At 35.0% G+C, this 18,258-nt stretch overlaps 2 protein-coding genes across 2 annotated transcripts in view; both read left to right on the forward strand.

Moving 5' to 3' along the window:
* The window catches only part of LOC119639817 (probable cytochrome P450 6g2), a 26,460-nt gene extending 25,236 nt beyond the window's left edge, over window positions 1–1,224 (forward strand). The window contains exon 2 of the mRNA XM_038037490.1: window positions 50–1,224. Coding sequence (XP_037893418.1) covers window positions 50–337 — 288 coding nt within the window. The 3' untranslated portion in view covers window positions 338–1,224. The remainder of the gene's footprint in view (window positions 1–49) is intronic.
* Window positions 1,225–10,481: 9,257 nt separating this feature from the next.
* On the forward strand, window positions 10,482–12,123 carry LOC119639818 (probable cytochrome P450 6g2). Its single transcript, XM_038037491.1, has 3 exons — window positions 10,482–11,138; window positions 11,211–11,761; window positions 11,836–12,123. Exons 1-3 carry the CDS (start codon window positions 10,499–10,501, stop codon window positions 12,121–12,123), a joined length of 1,479 nt encoding a protein of 492 aa, XP_037893419.1. The 5' UTR covers window positions 10,482–10,498.
* The last annotated feature ends 6,135 nt before the right edge of the window (window positions 12,124–18,258 follow it).

Below are 18,258 nucleotides of genomic sequence, written 5' to 3' on the forward strand. Positions count from 1 at the left end.
TTCTCATATTTCTTTAAAAATCACTTTGGTTTTTTTTCTCGCAATATAGTATTTTCCTCAACCTCACGAATTTCAACCGGAACGCTTTTCGCCCGAGCGTAAAAAATTGATAACTCCCTACACGTATATGCCTTTCGGATTGGGTCCTCATGCCTGCATTGGTGAACGTTTTACTATGCTACAAGCAAAAATTGGTTTATTAAATTTCTTACGCAATCATCGAGTGACATTGGGAGAGAAAAGTGTAAAAAGTATTAAATTCGATCCAAAGGCCATAATCCTTCAACCCGAAGGTGGTATACATTTAAATGTTATACGAGACCCTTTAAAGTATTAAACGAAGAAAGTTGTTGTTAATCACCTTGACGTAGATACGCAGTGGCCCTGACATGTGAACTACGTTTACAATTTCCCTAAAAACCTAAATACTTCCTATATTTACATATAAGGCACACTTTAAATTACGAATTCAACTTTGATTAGGGTTTTTATTTCCTTTCCTTACTTATACCGATGGTGGAATATCAGTGCATTATTGTTAAGTTATAAGCTCTCCTTGTTAGCTAATCGTTATTTAAGCTTAAAAGAAATAATGCTTGGTTTATTCATATCGCGTTCTGCCGAAATTTAACCAATAGCTTCAATAAAACTTCGACCCATATGCCCATACACTCTATTCAGATTTTCTTTGAAACAATATCAGCGTCCATCATGAAGCCAAAAACAAGTAAGAACATTATAGTCGAGCGAAAGCTAATCTTTAGATACCCTACCTCACTTCATCTAATACAGTTATCCATTATTGTCGTGATAACACAGTAAGGATTATACGTTAATTTCATGAAAAGTCATATTTTTCATCAAAACCTGAGTATTGGCGGATGCCGAAAACGTGGCCAAAACGTCATCTGACGCAATAAGTATAAGGACTTGCTTTTCAAATTTTTTTAAAACCCAGTTTTTATTATACCAGCTTTTATTATAAGCTTGCCTTTACGTTTGTCTCTCTGATGTCTGTCCTTGTGTGCTTGGGTTCCACCTACAGATCACAGTTATTAGTTACACCGATGTATTTTGGCCTGAAGATGGCCCCTATTGGAAATGGATTGCATCGTGCCACCTTTTTGGCCACCATATGTATCCTTACCTTGAAATAAAAATCACAGAGGTAGCTTTTTATTTTAATCAGTTGAAAGTACCTATTTTTAAAAAATTATATTAACATTAATAGATAAAAAAAGCAAGAAAGATAATTTCAAAGATATTTCAAAAGTGAAAAACAAAATCGAACTACTTTGTCATATAAGAAACTATGTTTGTTATAAGGAAGGTCTTACAAATTATAGAGCACTCAAACTTTGATAGGGAACCTGCGTGTGTCAAGAACTTACTTAATACTCATAGGCAAATAATTTCGCATTTTTAAAGTGTTAATAAAAACAACCTTGAGACCCCAGATACCTGAGGTCTGCGCAAGAGCGTAAGATTTATTATACGTTTAGATTTAACGAAGTGAAGTTTATCATACTAGTAGATCGGAATACAAGTGTGAACAACCTTATGAATAAAAATAATGTTCCTGATATCATAGTAAGTCGGTAAAATGCTAACTAAAATGTTTAATGTATGACTTTTCAATGTAAAACTTATTAACATCGCCTATACATTTTTTGTCGTACTAGTAGATCGGAATACGAGTGTGAACAACCTTATGAATAAAAATAATGTTCCTGATATCATAGTAAGTCGGTAAAATGCTATCTAAAATGTTTGAGGTATGACTTTCAATGCAAAACTTATCAACATCGCATTATACGATTGCGCTGGTTTTTTGTCGTTTATGAATGAAGAATAAAAAAGAATGTTAGGAATAAATAAATAAATTACACGCACAGATGATAACTGATCGCGGCTTGGTTCTTTCAAACAAAAAATTACATGAATTCATAAGTAATAAGACTTGCCTATGCTAAAAGCACTAACGTCGTTCAAGGCCGACTCTTAAATGCTCCACATCTCTTCGCTTAATGCAGTCGTTCACTCGTTTTCATGGTAATACACCAAATATTATACATTATTTTTGTTTAGAGGCATCGATTCCATATTAGGATAGTCAATTGATCAACTATCGTTCCGAAGTTAATTTACTTGTCAAAAATTTTATTATTTTTCAGTTACAAAGTACACGGACAGATATCAGGTGGGCAGACGGACAGACAGGTTTAGATCGATTTAGAAAACGAATCTTAACCGATCGGTATAATAAGAGATGGGCCTATCTTAAGTCCTTCTGGGCGTTACATATTTTCGCATGTACTTAATATACCGTGTACCACAAGTGGTGTAGGGTATAAAAATTTTAAATAAATAAACCGTTTTATATAGCTTTGGAGGTATCGGACCGGATGCTACACTATTTCAAAAGCCGAAATTCGTCACACCACCATCAGTGTAATATTCGACAGCGAAGGTAGTGCTGACAAAAAAGCAGTCTGCGAGATATCTTGACAACATCGCTTTTTCCTCGCCAACCAAACTCACGATTTAAAAAAAAAAAAGGTTCATATTGGAGAAATTGCGTATTCAAACATCTGTAAAAAATGAAAACAGTTTCTGATCCTTACTCCATTCCTCTCTTATATACAAAGAGAAAAACGAAACCCTAATGTTGATGAATTTTTTCGTGAAAGTGAAAGGCTTGCCACTTTGGCCTGCAAAGATCATAATGTATAACAATAAGAAATATAATGTGTTCCGCTGAGACACCGGAGAATCGGCAAATATAGAGATGGAAGATTTCTCCCACTATGTTGAGAAAAAGGAGAAGTTCGCCACCATCAGGAATACGAAGCGTACAGATTTCCAAGAATGCATGCAGTAAATAGAAGCCGCTTCAAATGGCAGAGACTCTGCACCGATCACCTTGACCATTGCGAATAGTACACAAGCAGAAAAAGCAGCAGATGAGTCGCAAGTTTATTCTGAGAAAACCGAAGAAACTGCAGAAGGGGTGAAGAGCGAACAGGATGCTTGAAAAAATGATGCTAAGGAGAAGGCAGCGAAAGTGAGTGGAAACAAAGATTTAAAAATAAGAACAGACATCTTTACAAGAAGCGGCGCATGATAGCGAATTGGTTAGTCGTAGCGGTTGAAAAATAAAACTTGAAAGATTTTGGAGTAGAATTGAGTGTTAAACAAACACTAAGCACAAGGAAAAAGGTACCAATTGAAGGTAAGCTCTAAAGCCTTACAGCCCTTAACGCATCTTTCTTCACCTTCGGTTGGTATCTTTTGAAAAAGGAGCTAACTGGTAGTGTTTGAGAAAGGAACTAACTAAAAGAAGGTGGGTTAAAGCAAGTACAATAACTAATTTAGCATAATCGTTAACAATTTAAGCACAGTTCATTCTGAAGTGAGGCCCAAAAACGGCCAAAGATCCTCTAACAATAGCGTTAAATCTGTGGCTATTATTAGTCGTACGGTAATATTTGGTAATAAAGCAATAGTAATCGATAAGCTGTCTGCAGTATGTGTGTGCGTAGGCGTTAAACTAAATTGTGGAAAGCCAGAGTTGTTTGAAACGGCAGCAGAAGCACGTCAGTGAGAAGAACAGAACGTACAGAACCAGAAGAGTTAAACGGGCAGTTAGAAATGGATGTCACAGAATCACAATCAGAAATCAATCAAGACAAAGTTAATTGGTTTCGTATTTTATTGCTCGAACATTAAAATAATTTATACGCGGAACGACTTTTCATACATTTGCCCGATAATTTAACGGGATTTTTGGATTTAGAAAAATCTGATATCGATCGTTGCTTAGACATCCTCAACCAACTCAAACGAATGCAAGCCTTCGAGTGAAGAATGATAAGCAAAAAACGCAAAGGAAAAAATAAAGACGATCTATATTAAAATTAAAATTTATTTATCTCCTTATTTTTTATCCATCTTGATTTTTGGTTTGGTTCAAACTTATCTCAGCTTTATTTTTCACAAATTTTATCGTAAAATGCTAGAAATTAGATCTTATTGCAATAAATAAGACAAAGAATAAGACCGTATGGTGCAAACACCGTGTGAGGCCGCGTTTATATTGTTAGGTCTGCGAGATAAATTTAATCCATTTTTTCGGACTATTATTAATGAAAAATAAGCCTTTATATGGCAAAAAGTGCAACGTTTTACTTTATGACGGCGATCGGTAAAAAATTTTATTGATAAAGTGATATTTAATAGTTGGCCTTGCCAGTTTATAACGCTTTAGCTTAATTTTGTTAATTTACTTTGTTAAGCAATTTCTTAAACTTTTTGTAAAAGCTCTCGCGCTTAAGCTAGGTGCGGTTTCACGCTAGCAGTTTTAATGTTTTAAATAATAGTAATACTACCTTTCACTGTAAACGGAGTGGTCGCACAGCGAGCAGTATGTTGGATCTAACTTTTTCCAGTTCAACTATTTTATCATTCAACTGTAATACGACTAACGTCTCCATTGACAAAAGTCAGCACTCTCCCTTTTTTTTCACAGTCGCAACAATTCCGTTAAAAAAATAGAACATTTCATTTCACGTAACTTCCTTATGGACCGTCTGTCTAAAGTTGATCTTCCTTCCGATTCATCATCAATTCAAAGTACCTTTCTGTCTGTGATCAAGTCTGCTAGAGCAAACTTTTCTTATATTGAATCCTTCTCACCGAAACCTTGGTGAAACACTTCGCTGTCCACACTTGTTCGCAAATACCAAGCTACAAGGAAAAAAATGAGTAAATATGCCGATCCAATCACCTTCATTGAAGATATGAAAACACTGAAGGAATGGAGGTCTGCAGTTAGAAAGGCGAAAAGGACACATAGAGCTTTCACGATTAAAGAGTTATGTGGTAATGGCAACTCGCGTTTTTTCTAGAATTACATCAATGGTCATCGACGTTTTAGTCGAAAATTAAACGGTTGTGCTGTCTGGAATGACTATGATAATAAAAGGTACTTGGATATGCTCAAGAGCTATATTCCAAGTGTCAATACCATTACAATATCTTCAATTCCTTTTAGTAGTCTCAACAATAAATCCTTTTCATTGTGTGAGCAATGTGAGGGCGGCTGCTGCAAGTTGTGATAAAGTCAAGTATGATATGGTCAGAGCACTGTCCGGAGGCAGCTTAAGTATCCTCTTTCATGCAATTAATAACTGCTGGTCTATTAACTTTATATCTTTAGATCTGCGATGTATCAAAGCAATTCTCATTCCTAAGGCAGTTAAAGTCTTAAATGATTTAAGTCACTTCAGATCAATTTCGCCAATGTCTGCATTCATAAAGTTTATTAACTACATGGTTAAGGAGAGACTAATGAAATTCTTAAAACTTGGGAACATTATTCCAGTTCGTTCTTACTCCTATCAAAAATGGAAATCTACGAATATGTCCGTTGATGAGGTATCTTTTCTCATAGCTAGTTTAAAAAAAGTTGGTAAAATGGCTGTTATGCTTTCCCTAAACCACAGCAAAGCCTACGATTGCGTCAACCTGATTAAGCTTGGTAGAATTCTCTTAAGGTTTTCAATTCCTCTTTAAATACGTATCCACATATTAAATTTTGAATTCTTACTGTAATATTCTTTGAATCGATAAATATAGTGAAGCACGGATCACGCTAAAAAAATGCAAACGAAATTGCCAAATCTGCCATTAGTTAGTTTGTTCATTGTGTCAGTACAAGCGTAGGATTATTTTTGAAAACACGTTAACTCACTCTGTCGATCTACATTTGATAAGGATTCGTTTGTAATATAGGACATCACTAACCACGCAGTTGCTCGATATCAAGTAAAAACAAGTATGTGGTTATCTGAAGAAAAATATTGATTTACTAACGCCGTTTACGTATAGTAGTTGGCTTAAGAAGAGTATAGCTTATAAGAAAATCATGGCCTTTCTCAATCATAGGTGCTCATCGCGATTTTTGTTCACTTACGTTTTTACATTTATTCTGCTGTTTCAAGTTAAGACAGCTTCAGCGTTGCTAGCTCAGTATACAACTTTCACAATTTAAAAGAAGAGAAAAACGAAAGGATTCATGACAGAAGCTGAATATAAAAGTTACTAGACAGCATACATATTCGTGGGTTCTTGAATTCAATTCTCAGGCAGAGCAATGCAAAATGACAACAATTCTCTTCTTAGGTCTAATTGTGAAATTCGCTTCTCCTTCAACATTCTTTCTTATGTATTAGCGTTTAGTCCTTTGGATCAAAATTGATTGTCGTGTTCTTCTTAAACTTGGCATGCGAATGCATTCTAGCATGTACTGAACACACCACACCGACGGACGGACATGGTTAAATTAACTTAGAATTTCACGCTGATCAAGAATATATATACTTTATAGCATCTCTGAAACTTGCTTTTCGGTGTTACATATATATATTTTAGAAAAAACCAAAATGAATATACCCGCTTCTTACGGTGATGGGTACAAAAAGGGAAAAACCAAAAAAATAAAACTTCGATAATCCATAATATTGCAAGAGCGCGGCTGATTTTTTACTTGGTTTAGGGTTTACACGGTAGGGTAATATGAGCGAAAAACGCTGTCTTATAAATAACGAACAAAGTAGTATTTTTTTTTACTTTTCAGCCGAAAGATTTTCTGAGTTTACTTTGTGTTGTGAAGGTATCTTTACTTCAAAAACTTCAAATCATTTGCCAAACTTAAACACAATATAATTTTTATGATCAAGAGATTGTTTAGTAACGGCATTGCACAGGCCGACATGCTTAGGTTTGATAGGCAATTTGGTACTGATCAACAACTTTATAGTTAATAAGATGTACATTTGGAATAATAAATAGATTTAAAAAAAATAACATTACACGGGCCTACATGTTTGATCACGCTAGTATTTACGGTTACGGTCGTTTTTCTTATTAATCTGTTTTCTGAATAGTAAAAATCGGCTTAATTGGCTGATATCTTATATAGATATAAATATATAGCATGTACACATATTTAATACATACATTAGTTAGGTTTGGGAGGTCGGTTTCTCTCATGGAAAGTTGTTCCCGCGTTTGCTCAGTGTATTCATGTAGATATTTAGCTATCTAAAGTGCAAGTCGTATAGTGGACGATGTTGTTGCTAGCAAATAATTATGCGTTAGTGCTATTTATCAGAAATTCTTTGTTTCCATTATTTCTTTAGCTATACTATGGAAAATAGGAAAGCGACGCATGAAGCACTAAGCAAATTACTCCGGGAATATACGAAACTGTGGCGAACAGTACAAGGAACTGGCATGTAAGCTCAGAACTAACCCGGGCAGTGACTATTCGCAGGGTATTAAAAATTTTAGAATGCGTAAGGCTTGGTCTGAAAAGATTTGAGGGGGGTCGGTCCGTACCCTTCATACCGCATACCTATGTATGCGCGTGAACTGGGATATAAGCGGGCCGTGGGGACAATTAACAAACAAATCGAACGTGACAGGAGACGTGAGGAGAGTATCCGTTTAGAGGTGGAGGACGTGTTAGACGGGGAGGCACCAGCCATAGAGGATGTACTAACAGGACTAATAAAAATGACCAGCGACGCTGACACTAGCACTGACGGGACTGGTTTGCCGAGGACACCTGTATCGATACCGAGAAGAAATAACGTACAGATGACACCCTTACGTCGTCTTGCTCAACAGCTGCCCCTACACATCTTATAGGGGAGAAATAGAGCCGCTATTAGAGGAGAATCTCCAAGCCGCTGAGAAGATCGGAAGATTGGAAAAGTTTATTAACGGAGTGTACAACAGGAGGCGGTCAGACGACAGCACGCATCGGGTACGTTTATTGTACGACTACCCCCACTTATTAGAGGCATTCGTCGCTAAACATAAGAGCACAAGTGATCTGTACGATGTCAATCTTATTACAAAGCTGGCTCAAATGAAAGCGCCCTGCGCTTCATTCAGGGAACGGAAAAGTTGCATGCCAGTATATAGCATGCCATGGGGGATTGCTATTTAAGTACAGATACTGAACGATGTGCAGGGCGCAACACTCCAAGCAACAATCGACAACGAAGAGATTGCAGATGGTGACGGCAAGGCGCAAAGGACGTGCGACTTGACCGTAGTGCAGACGAAGTTCACAAACGTCTTCCACCGGAGCTCCTTCAACATGGCACTGAACTGCAGGAAGAGGAGCAGATCATCAGAAGAAATAGCGACACTTGTAAAAAAACGATGGGCAGAAGGAGTCAGAGCTGATCACGACTACTTCCTCTTCGATGAAAAAGGCTGCAAAGTCGAAGCGGAGGCCGAAGAAGAGTTTGTACCGTTCGACCTTGACGGGGAGGTATTCAGCGACCAGAAAGAGATGGTCCCAACCATTTGATTACAAAAAGTACAATAGAAAGATTCAAATAAAATAGCATAACATGCCAAAAAACACTCGAAAGATTGATTTAAGAGATGAAAATGGAAAATCTGGAAATATAAATGCAGCTTCGTTTTCTGTTCTTGGAAGATATGAAAAGAATCTGAAAGAATCTGTTAGGTAAGGAATTAACTCATGCTTCGAAGGGAAATGATCAAAATGAAAATCAAATTAATCTCAAAAGAGAAAATTCGACCCTTTTGGAATTTTGCAACGATAAATGCTCTTAAATATTGAAAATAAGTCCAAAAAAAACAGAAAAAGCGTTATGCAGCCAGGAAACTTCTGATAAGGAAATATCCTTGACATTAGCCTTTACTAAAATCACAAATATGAAGTCAAAGCTGAAAGAAAATGGTCATATTATAAATGAAGTGGAACAATCAAAGAGAGCTGAACAACAACAACTACTCAGCAAAAATTTGGAAAAGCATAATGGGAATATGACTTCTCACAAGTCAGAACAAGATTGAAAGGTGGTCCGATGCACAAGTTCCGATCAGGATATTTGATAACGATAGTAAAAGTTCACAAGAAAAATGTGGATCGGCCAGTTCTGGTATGATGATGCAATCTGTCTGCACTCACAATTCATTGGTTGGAGCTAAGAAGAAAAACAGCGCAATTTATCAAGCAAATAGTAGTGTGCAAATTTGCCTAATATTCGACTGCGAACATTGCCAATGATCAAAAAGAAAAACTAAAGTTATGCGCTTCAAAGGAGAAGGACGAAAATCTTATTGGAAAAACTGCGATACCGAATCCTGCTCAACAAGTAAAAAATAGTTATGAATAAGTAGATCCAAAACCTGGACAAGAAAAACTAAGGTTATGTTCTATAGAAAAAAAAATAAAAAATAAGTAACATCGGAAAAATGAAAGCCCATGAGGAAGACTTGAAAGGAAATATTTGTTCTATAACGCAGATGGCTTTTAATGCCATGCAAACTTGAAAAGAAGCGTACGTCGATATTAATTCTGCTGATGATGATAAAGGAAAGATAAGATTAATTAATTGCAAATGAAATTAACGAAGAAAACGTAAATCAAGCTCATGTTATAAAATTACTACCCAAATTGAATGTCGTGCCGAAGTCATTAAATAATAGCAATAACAAGGCAGTTTTCGCAAAATCTCTTCACATCTGCAATTCAAATACGATCATTATTTCGAGATTCACACAACTAAATATCGTAGTTGCTTCATTACTTAAATCACTATACTGTAATATTTGTAACAATTCGCAGGCAGCTAAGGAAACATCTCCTACTAAATCATCATCGGAAGCATTTAGTAAATTGGTAACCACATCCACAAACTCAACCGATGTTTCGAACAAATTCAATAAATTTATCACTGATGTACGTCATCTCGGGGAACTAACTTGCTTTATTAGAGAATCGAATTTATCTTTTCAATGTATTATAAATTTTGCTTTTACTATTTTTTGCGTTCAATCAATTTTTATTGCTATAACATTCCTTTTTTGTTTTCAGCCAAAGTTTGCGACACTATTTTTACATTACTTTCGACAACTCAACAATCTATCATGACACTCAACATATCGGCTTTAGTTATTACGGGCGAATTTTTTTTGTTGTCTTTTATATACCTTTCCTACTAATAATTACCACCGTTTATTATCTGGAAATGTAAGCCACAAATTTATTGGCTTTGCCTATCTTAACTCAACATATCAAAAAAAAAAGCAATACCGCCAAGAATTGTTCGCCAAACGATACCTTTAAGAAGAGTAAGTTTTTTAGGTTGCCCAACAACGGTAAAGCTTCTATGAAAATCAAGTTTCTACTTTGTCAATATTTTGATAAACGAAGGTGATAAATAAAGATCAATGTTGAAGCAGAACACATGGCACAAGCGTAATGAAGAGCTTAACATGATGTAAGACCATATGTAAACAAACGTTTATTTAAAAATATTTCGAATTATAAATAATGTGATTGAAGATAGTAAACGGTCATTAGGGTTACGTTTTGAATATGCTGAAGGTTTATATAACATCAAAAGTTTGCCTAAAGTTTTAGTAAAAAGTTTTTCGTTTTGAAAGAATGTGGTTCGAAATAACCTTAGCTTTGCTGTTGTTATTAGTAGTGCTTTTATATGTTTACCTAACGTATCATTATCGGTATTGGGTGCGCCATGGCGTTGTTCACGTCAAACCCACTCCAATAGTCGGTAATTTAGGACCTTTATTGCGCATGAAATCCAGTTCTGCTCATATAACACATGCTATCTACAACTATCCCGAAGCCAGAAATCGACCTTTCGTTGGTATTTATCTTTTTCATCGTCCGGCTTTGCTGCTACGCGATCCCGAGCTAATAAAACGCATTCTAAGTAAGGATTTTCCAAAATTTTCTAATCGGTCTTTAAACGCGGACTGTTTTGGTGACCCTCTTGGCTCGCTGAACTTATTCTTTCTGAAAAATCCTTATTGGAAGGAAGTGCGTTCTAAACTGACTCCTTTCTTTACATGTTGGAAAATGAAACAAATGTTCCCTCTGGTTGAAGAAGTGGGACTTAATCTTAATGAATATCTCTTGAAAATGCCTTTAAATAACAATAATAGTTTTCAACTGGAGCTTAAGGAACTTTGCGCATTGTACACCACGGATGTTATCGCAACTGTAGCTTTCGGTATTCAAGCGAATTCTTTTAAATATCCGAATGGAGAATTTCGTCGTAACGGTCGTGAAATATTTCGTTTTAGTACAAGACGTGCCTTAAATTTTAGTGTTATTTTTTTCTTACCATATTTAGTGCCATATTTAGGCATAAAAGTCGTGCCACCAAAGCAAGCGGAATTTTTACGGTCTGCAATGAATCGGGTGCTGGAAGAGCGGGAGAAATCTGGAATAAAGCGTCACGATTTAATCGATATTCTGATAGAATTCAAAAATCAAACTACAACCCAACCAAGACAAGATGGTTTAAGATTTGAAGGTGATCTCTTAGTCGCTCAGGCGGCTATATTTTTTACAGCTGGATTTGAGACAACCTCGACAACAATGTCATTGGCTTTATATGAATTAGCAAAACACCCGGAAATGCAAGAGAGATTACGCAAAGAAATATGCGACGCTCTTAATGAAAGTCGAGGAGAGATCCCGCAGCAGATCGTTGAGAACTTGGAATATATGCAAATGATTATAGACGAAACATTGCGACTTTACCCACCATTAGCTTTCTTAGATCGCGAATGCTCTTTGCCTAAAGGCCAGAGTTACTCCTTAGAGCCGTTCCATTCGTTTTCAATACCTGCAGGCATGCCCGTTTATATACCTGTCTACGCTTTACATATGGATCCAAAGGTAAGAAATAAAATAAACCCATAGGTTCTCATATTTCTTTAAAAATCACTTTGGTTTGTTTTCTTGCAATATAGTATTTTCCTCAACCTCACGAATTTCAACCGGAACGCTTTTCGCCCGAGCGTAAAAAGTTGATAACTCCCTACACGTATATGCCTTTCGGATTGGGTCCTCACGCCTGCGTTGGAGAACGTTTTACTATGCTACAGGCAAAGATTGGTTTATTAAATTTCCTACGCAATCATCGAGTGACATTGGGAGCGAAAACTGTAAAAAGTATTATAATAGATGCAAAGTCTTTAATCCTTCAACCCGAAGGTGGTATACATTTAAATGTTATACGGGACCCTTTAAAATATTAAACGAAAGTTGAAAGTACCTATTTTTAAAAAATTATATTAGGATTAATAAATAAAAAAAGCAAGAAAGATAATTTCAAATCATACTAGTAGATCGGAATACAAGTGTGAACAACCTTATGAATAAAAATAATGTTCCTGATATCATAGTAAGTCGGTAAAATGCTATCTAAAATGTTTGAGGTATGACTTTCAATGCAAAACTTATCAACATCGCATTATACGATTGCGCTGGTTTTTTGTCGTTTATGAATGAAGAATAAAATAGAATGTTAGGAATAAATAAATGAATTACACGCGCGGATGATAACTGATCGCGGTTTGGTTCTTTTAAACACAAAATTACATGAATTCATAGGTAATAAGACTTGTCTATGCTAAAAGCACTAAGGTCTTTCAAGGGCGACTCTTAAATGCTCCATATCTCTTCGCTTCATTCAGTCGTTCACTCGTTTTCGTGATAATACACCAAATATTATGCATTATTTTTGTGTGAAGGCATCCTTTCAATTACCGTACAAGTATCGTAATTTATTTGCCATAGATTTTATTACTTTTCAGTTACTTTCGTCATAAAAACTACAATTATACTTTGTTGTACAAACTTCAGTAAATGTGTTCTTTTCAGTTCCTTTAGTGTCTCTTACGCCCTTTCATAGCGCTTGTTGATATTGGATTTCATATGTACCCGTCCCTTTCACATAAAATGCCCATTTGATAATGCCCGATTTGATAGTGTGCAAGATTGTTTACGCAACATGTGAAATTATATGGGACAACGTCGCAACTGCGGCAACAATTAGTTACGTCACGAACTCGCACTTTACTAGTAATTTCTTTCACTTGTCACGAAAAAATCGTTAGCTCGGGTTTTTTTGCAAGTGACAATCAAGTGTTAAAAATATCAAGTTTCGTCATGCAAAAGAGATGTCCTCATAAATGCAGTGGTAACAACATGTTAACACGAAAAAACAGAGGTGTTAAGATATTTTGAAAGCAAACCCAAAACGTTTGAAAGTAAACGCAGAGATGCTAAACTAACCACAGTTCAATAAAAACGAATTCAAAAATTTGTTGAAAACGAATACAAAAAATATGATGAAAACGAAGAGAAAAACTATGTAAGAAAGCATAAAAACATTATATATATAAGATAGGACATTTTACCAGCAATTTTGCACCGCAAAATTATCAAGTACGGCATCCGATAAAAACAAACGATATTCAAGATCGTAAGAGAGAGTAACAGAACTGAAGTTAAAACACTTACTGAAAGTAATATAAGTATGCGTGAGGCTACAATAAAAACATGTATATGCTATACTAAGCCGTTTTGAAAAGACCATAGAGAGACTATGAACATGAATTTGCGATAGTATGCGTATTCAACAAACCTGTGCGTGAGCGTACGTTTGCTTAAGCAATATATAGTCTGACACGCATCTCAACTAATCTACTTTCCCTAATTTCTAACTCCTCATTAGCTATTAAATTTCTAGTTTCTAGACATCCTGATTTAATTTCTCCGCCAAAAAGAAAACTGCAGTTCGTCACAATCCATAACAAGTAAGAAAGTTATTTTGTGCCGGGGCTGAATTTCCCAGCACCATTAAATCCCTTATCGCCCCTTGCTTTTGCTTGCTGTCATAAAAAAGTGGAGGGGATAAAATATTTATATTTTACCTTTTGTTTTACCAAAAGATATTACTAAGAAAAATTCATCTGCCACCATCATGACGTCGAAATAATATACTTAGCTTTTCGCATTCGACTCTGTAAACCCTTTTGTATGGTACTCATATGGACGCTATTTTTCAGAAAATATTTGTCCATCAGTTAGTGACGTCCACCATAATTAACTTAGAATTAACCAACTTACCTTGTCACGTTCAACTTTCCAAGTCCTTTTATTTGATACCTATATCGTCGGTCTTATCAAGAAAAAAACTAATCCGCCAGGTCGTGGTGTCCGCAACATTTACTTCAGAATTAACGCGCTTTTAGGCGGATAATTTGAGGAATGTACAAAATAATTTTGAACGTTCTGTCTTGTTTAGCTTAGAATTAGTAAGCACAAAAGCTCAAAAAAATTAAAAAAAGGAAATTCCGTCACTCGTAACTTTGTACAGGCATGGACGATTTTTCCTTTTTGCCACATTAATGGTAGTGCCTTTCGTAAAATAAATGTGAAAAATGTCTATCTTTTATAGTTTGTGAGTAATGAAGAAAAATCTACAAATTTTTGTTTAGAAAAACGGAATTGCGTTCGGTTTACGCTTCATTGCGCGCTTGTGCTCTAACCAGTTTGGCTTGTTTGCAATACGAACCTACGTGCAAAAACTTCTAATGATTTTACCACATATGAAGTCAATACCTTTATATTTGCGACCAGGAAAATGCCGAAAATACAAACACCACGCGGACAGACATGGCTTAATCAATTCACAGTTTCGCGCTGATTAAGAATGTATATAGTTTATAGAGTCTCCGAAGCTTTCTTTTCAATGTGAGATGAAAAAAGACATAATAACTACACCCCTATCTTTTAGAGGTGGGTACAATAATTATAATATTCATCTTTTGTTAATAAATGGTAGAAATTAGACGAAATAATTATGATGAAAAAATTTTGGCAATAAATAAATAGATATATACAAAAATCCTCCGAAAATAAATCAACCTACGCAACCTACACAAACAACGTTCAAATTAAAATATTAAAGTAACCGGTCAAGCAAAACCGAAGGTTGAAATTTTTATCGCTTATGCGTCCATATATAATTGCTTGAACAAGTGCACGCATAACCACACGTAAGCACTTCTCCTTGCGTACATATACTTGCTTCGGCAAACATACGCACAACCGCGTACAGGTATTTCTGCTTTAACATAACAGTAAACAGCATCAGTTAATTTTCGACTCATAGTGAGAGTGTTAAGATTGCAAGTTAGATAAATGCGGCGTAGATAAATTGCGTGTATTAAACCTTTTTTTGATAGACTTCAAAAGATCCTGATATTGAGATTAACTGATAGACATTATTTAGGTTTCTGCAAAGAACTCTGAACGCATTAAATAACTTATGTCGACTAAGCTTAATGAAGATGAAAAGGCCTAGAGGGACGTGGACGAATCGATAGTACCGTTAATTAGCTTCATTAAGAAGGAAACGTCAAGACTAAATCTAAGTTTCTCAAGTGATCGTAAGGATAACAAAACCAATCAATTTTTATAGGATGGCAAAGAGACAAGAGGGTCCGGACCCATCCCAAATTCCTAAGGGTGAGCAAGAAAAGTTGCCTTTGAACGGATTCAATTGAATCCACATAACGCCTAAAGGAAGGGGACCGCACAACCGAGTCATACTCGAGAATTGGTCTAACTAAGGACTTTGTATGTAAGAATCCACCTTTTACAAAGTGATTCTGACTCCAAGCTTGCCTTTCCGTCTGTTTGTGACTTTTGTGTTCAATCTATGGTCCGCAATTGTGATGGAATGTGGTATACCGACACGTACACATTATTTTGAAAATCCGTTAGTTGAATAGCTATAGGGTGGTGTAGGATATATAACGCCAGGCCATGTCATACTCATTTCTTTCCATAAGAATTAAATAGCGCGGCAATAATAACAATGAAAGTCATTTAAATTTTAAAACAATGAAAAAAGTCAAACAAATTCGGTTTTTTTTTTAATGTGTGTATAGATCAACAGGTACATTTCAAGTTTTTTTATTTGACGTCTAAAACTTAAGCAAACACTTTTAGTTTTCTCAAGTAAGAAAGAAAGAGAATTTCGCATTACGTAGCATTCTTCATGCCTAATTAAGACAATATTAAAATTAAAGTTAAAATATCACGTAGAACAATCAACTTTCTTTGAATAAAGTGCGAATATCTCTCAAGTGGACTGCCCTTTGAAAAGAAAGTGTATTAATATTGCTTCTTATTCTTATTCTAAGTAATGGGGTGCCTTTACTAACTTTTACAGATCACAAACCGACAATGTGTTATAGTAAATTAATTAATAGTTTTTAATGTATGTATAAATCAACAGGTGGGTTTAAAGTTCTTAGTTAGCATTTGCGCAATATTTGAAAATGACGGGCACACATGTCAAAAGTTAAAGACTGTTGGTTAGGATAGGCTTGAAAAGTGCAAAACATTGTGTTTAGTATTTCTGCATAATCAGCCATTTCATCATCGGTTAAAATGTCTATTAAATTGTATTCTGGATTCCAAAAATAAGGAAAGTTTCGAGTTTGAAAGCGTATTTTCAGAACTCACTTCATTCCATTTTTTGCATGCATTTCGGTTATTATTCCAATTTTATTATTGATTTATATAAGATTGTATTAAATGTTTCCATGTCGGGGAATATTTTTCATGGTAGAGGATATTTACAATTTTCATTTATTGCAAACAACTCTGTGATTTCTTTGCTCTCTTCATTTTCCACAAAAGGGAATTCTTATTGGGAGTTGATGTAAAGAGAAATAGAAGATGGCGGTGAATCAAAACCATTTCGCAAGAAGAAGTGTAAAGGTGTGTGTGTGTGTGTGTGTGAAAAACAAAAAATTTGAATCAAAGTTTTAAATTTTTAGTTTTCTCTTAGAAAACTTTAAAAAAGTTATAAAGTGAAGCAAAAAAAAGGCGACTTCAAATTCGAAAGAGATATTTGTAAAAATAAAAAGCAAATAAATAAAAATTTATAAAGTGAAGCAAAAAAAGGCGGCTGCAAATTCGAAAGAGACATTGGCAAATTTTCTTTTTTAAAAAAGTTATAAAGTTCTATTTTTTCTATTTATTGACGGTAAATGCATCACCATTTTCTCACAATGATTGCAACATTTAAAAGGAAAGTTGATGAACTTAATGAGTTGCATACATAGGGAATTCTATGTAGTCTCGCTGGTTTCTATGCTTGCACCCATTTAAAAGTGTGTAATAAATATTCACAATTAAATCTTGCCCCTAATCTGAGTACTCTATAAAGAGAATGGTAATTTTCCAGATAGTTTGGTTTAAAAAAATTAATTTGCATTGTAAAAGAATTAGAAAACAAAAGTGGACAGAAAAAACAAATAAAAATGTCAATTCCCTATAATAATATTATTATTATTCTATCTATTCGGTAAATATGACTTCTTTATGATATTCCAAACCTCGCTCAAGAATATCAAGGGTACGCGATAATACCGCTGGACGATCCTACTCTTCAGGAAACGTTCGATTCTTTTAAAGTGTTTTTGTTTTCGTATTGCGATTTCAAAAAAAAAAAAGAAGAAAGAGGCGTGAAGTGAGTTGCGTTTAAATTTGTGAGCGCACAAAAAGTAAACTACCGAGGCACTTTATAAGAAAGCCTACACGTATAGAACAATTTTTCTTCTTGTCTTGCCCTTTTTTTGTTTCACTTTATGGAATTGCACTTAATTGTTTTCTCACCTAAAATAGAAGAAAGCAAATAAATAATAAATAAATACATTAAATATATTATTATAATTACCTTTATCCTACTGCATTTCGCGCAAAGCAAATTACTTTTGTAATGCAATAGCAACTGGCTCTGTACAAATGCGAGGAAGACGAAGTAATGGCTGCACAAGAACGTGTCAGCAAAGCGTACGGTTAAACTAGAACTTCAAGACATTGAGGAATCTAAGGATGAAAAGGCGTGTTTAAAGGGCTTAAAAAGGCCGGTGCCAATTCCGATGATTCGGATCAGTTCGTTGGAGCACGAAAACGTTTATTAAACGCTATTAAAAGAAGGATGGAACTTTTACCATTCAATTAATGTAAGTAAATAAGATTTAAATTTTTTGTTTTGAAAGTTAACAAATTGTTCTACTCTACTAGAACGAAAAAGAACTTTGACTTCTCTTTATAAGAAAGCAAAAATGGAACGATTATAAAATGATGAAAATTTATTTTGGCTATGTAACATTTTTCATCAAATTCTTACCAGATATTTAAATTTTTATTTTAGCTGCCATTATCAACATTTGAGCGCAGTTTGAACATACGGTGTCCGTATACCTTGCATCACAAATGATTCTAAAATAATTATCAAAATCAATTCAAATGCAACGAATTGTATAAAACCATAAGCGTATATACATAAAAAGAATAATGAGTTT

This window comes from Glossina fuscipes, unplaced genomic scaffold (assembly GCF_014805625.2).
Source record: "Glossina fuscipes isolate IAEA_lab_2018 unplaced genomic scaffold, Yale_Gfus_2 113, whole genome shotgun sequence".
Lineage (NCBI taxonomy): Eukaryota > Metazoa > Arthropoda > Insecta > Diptera > Glossinidae > Glossina > Glossina fuscipes.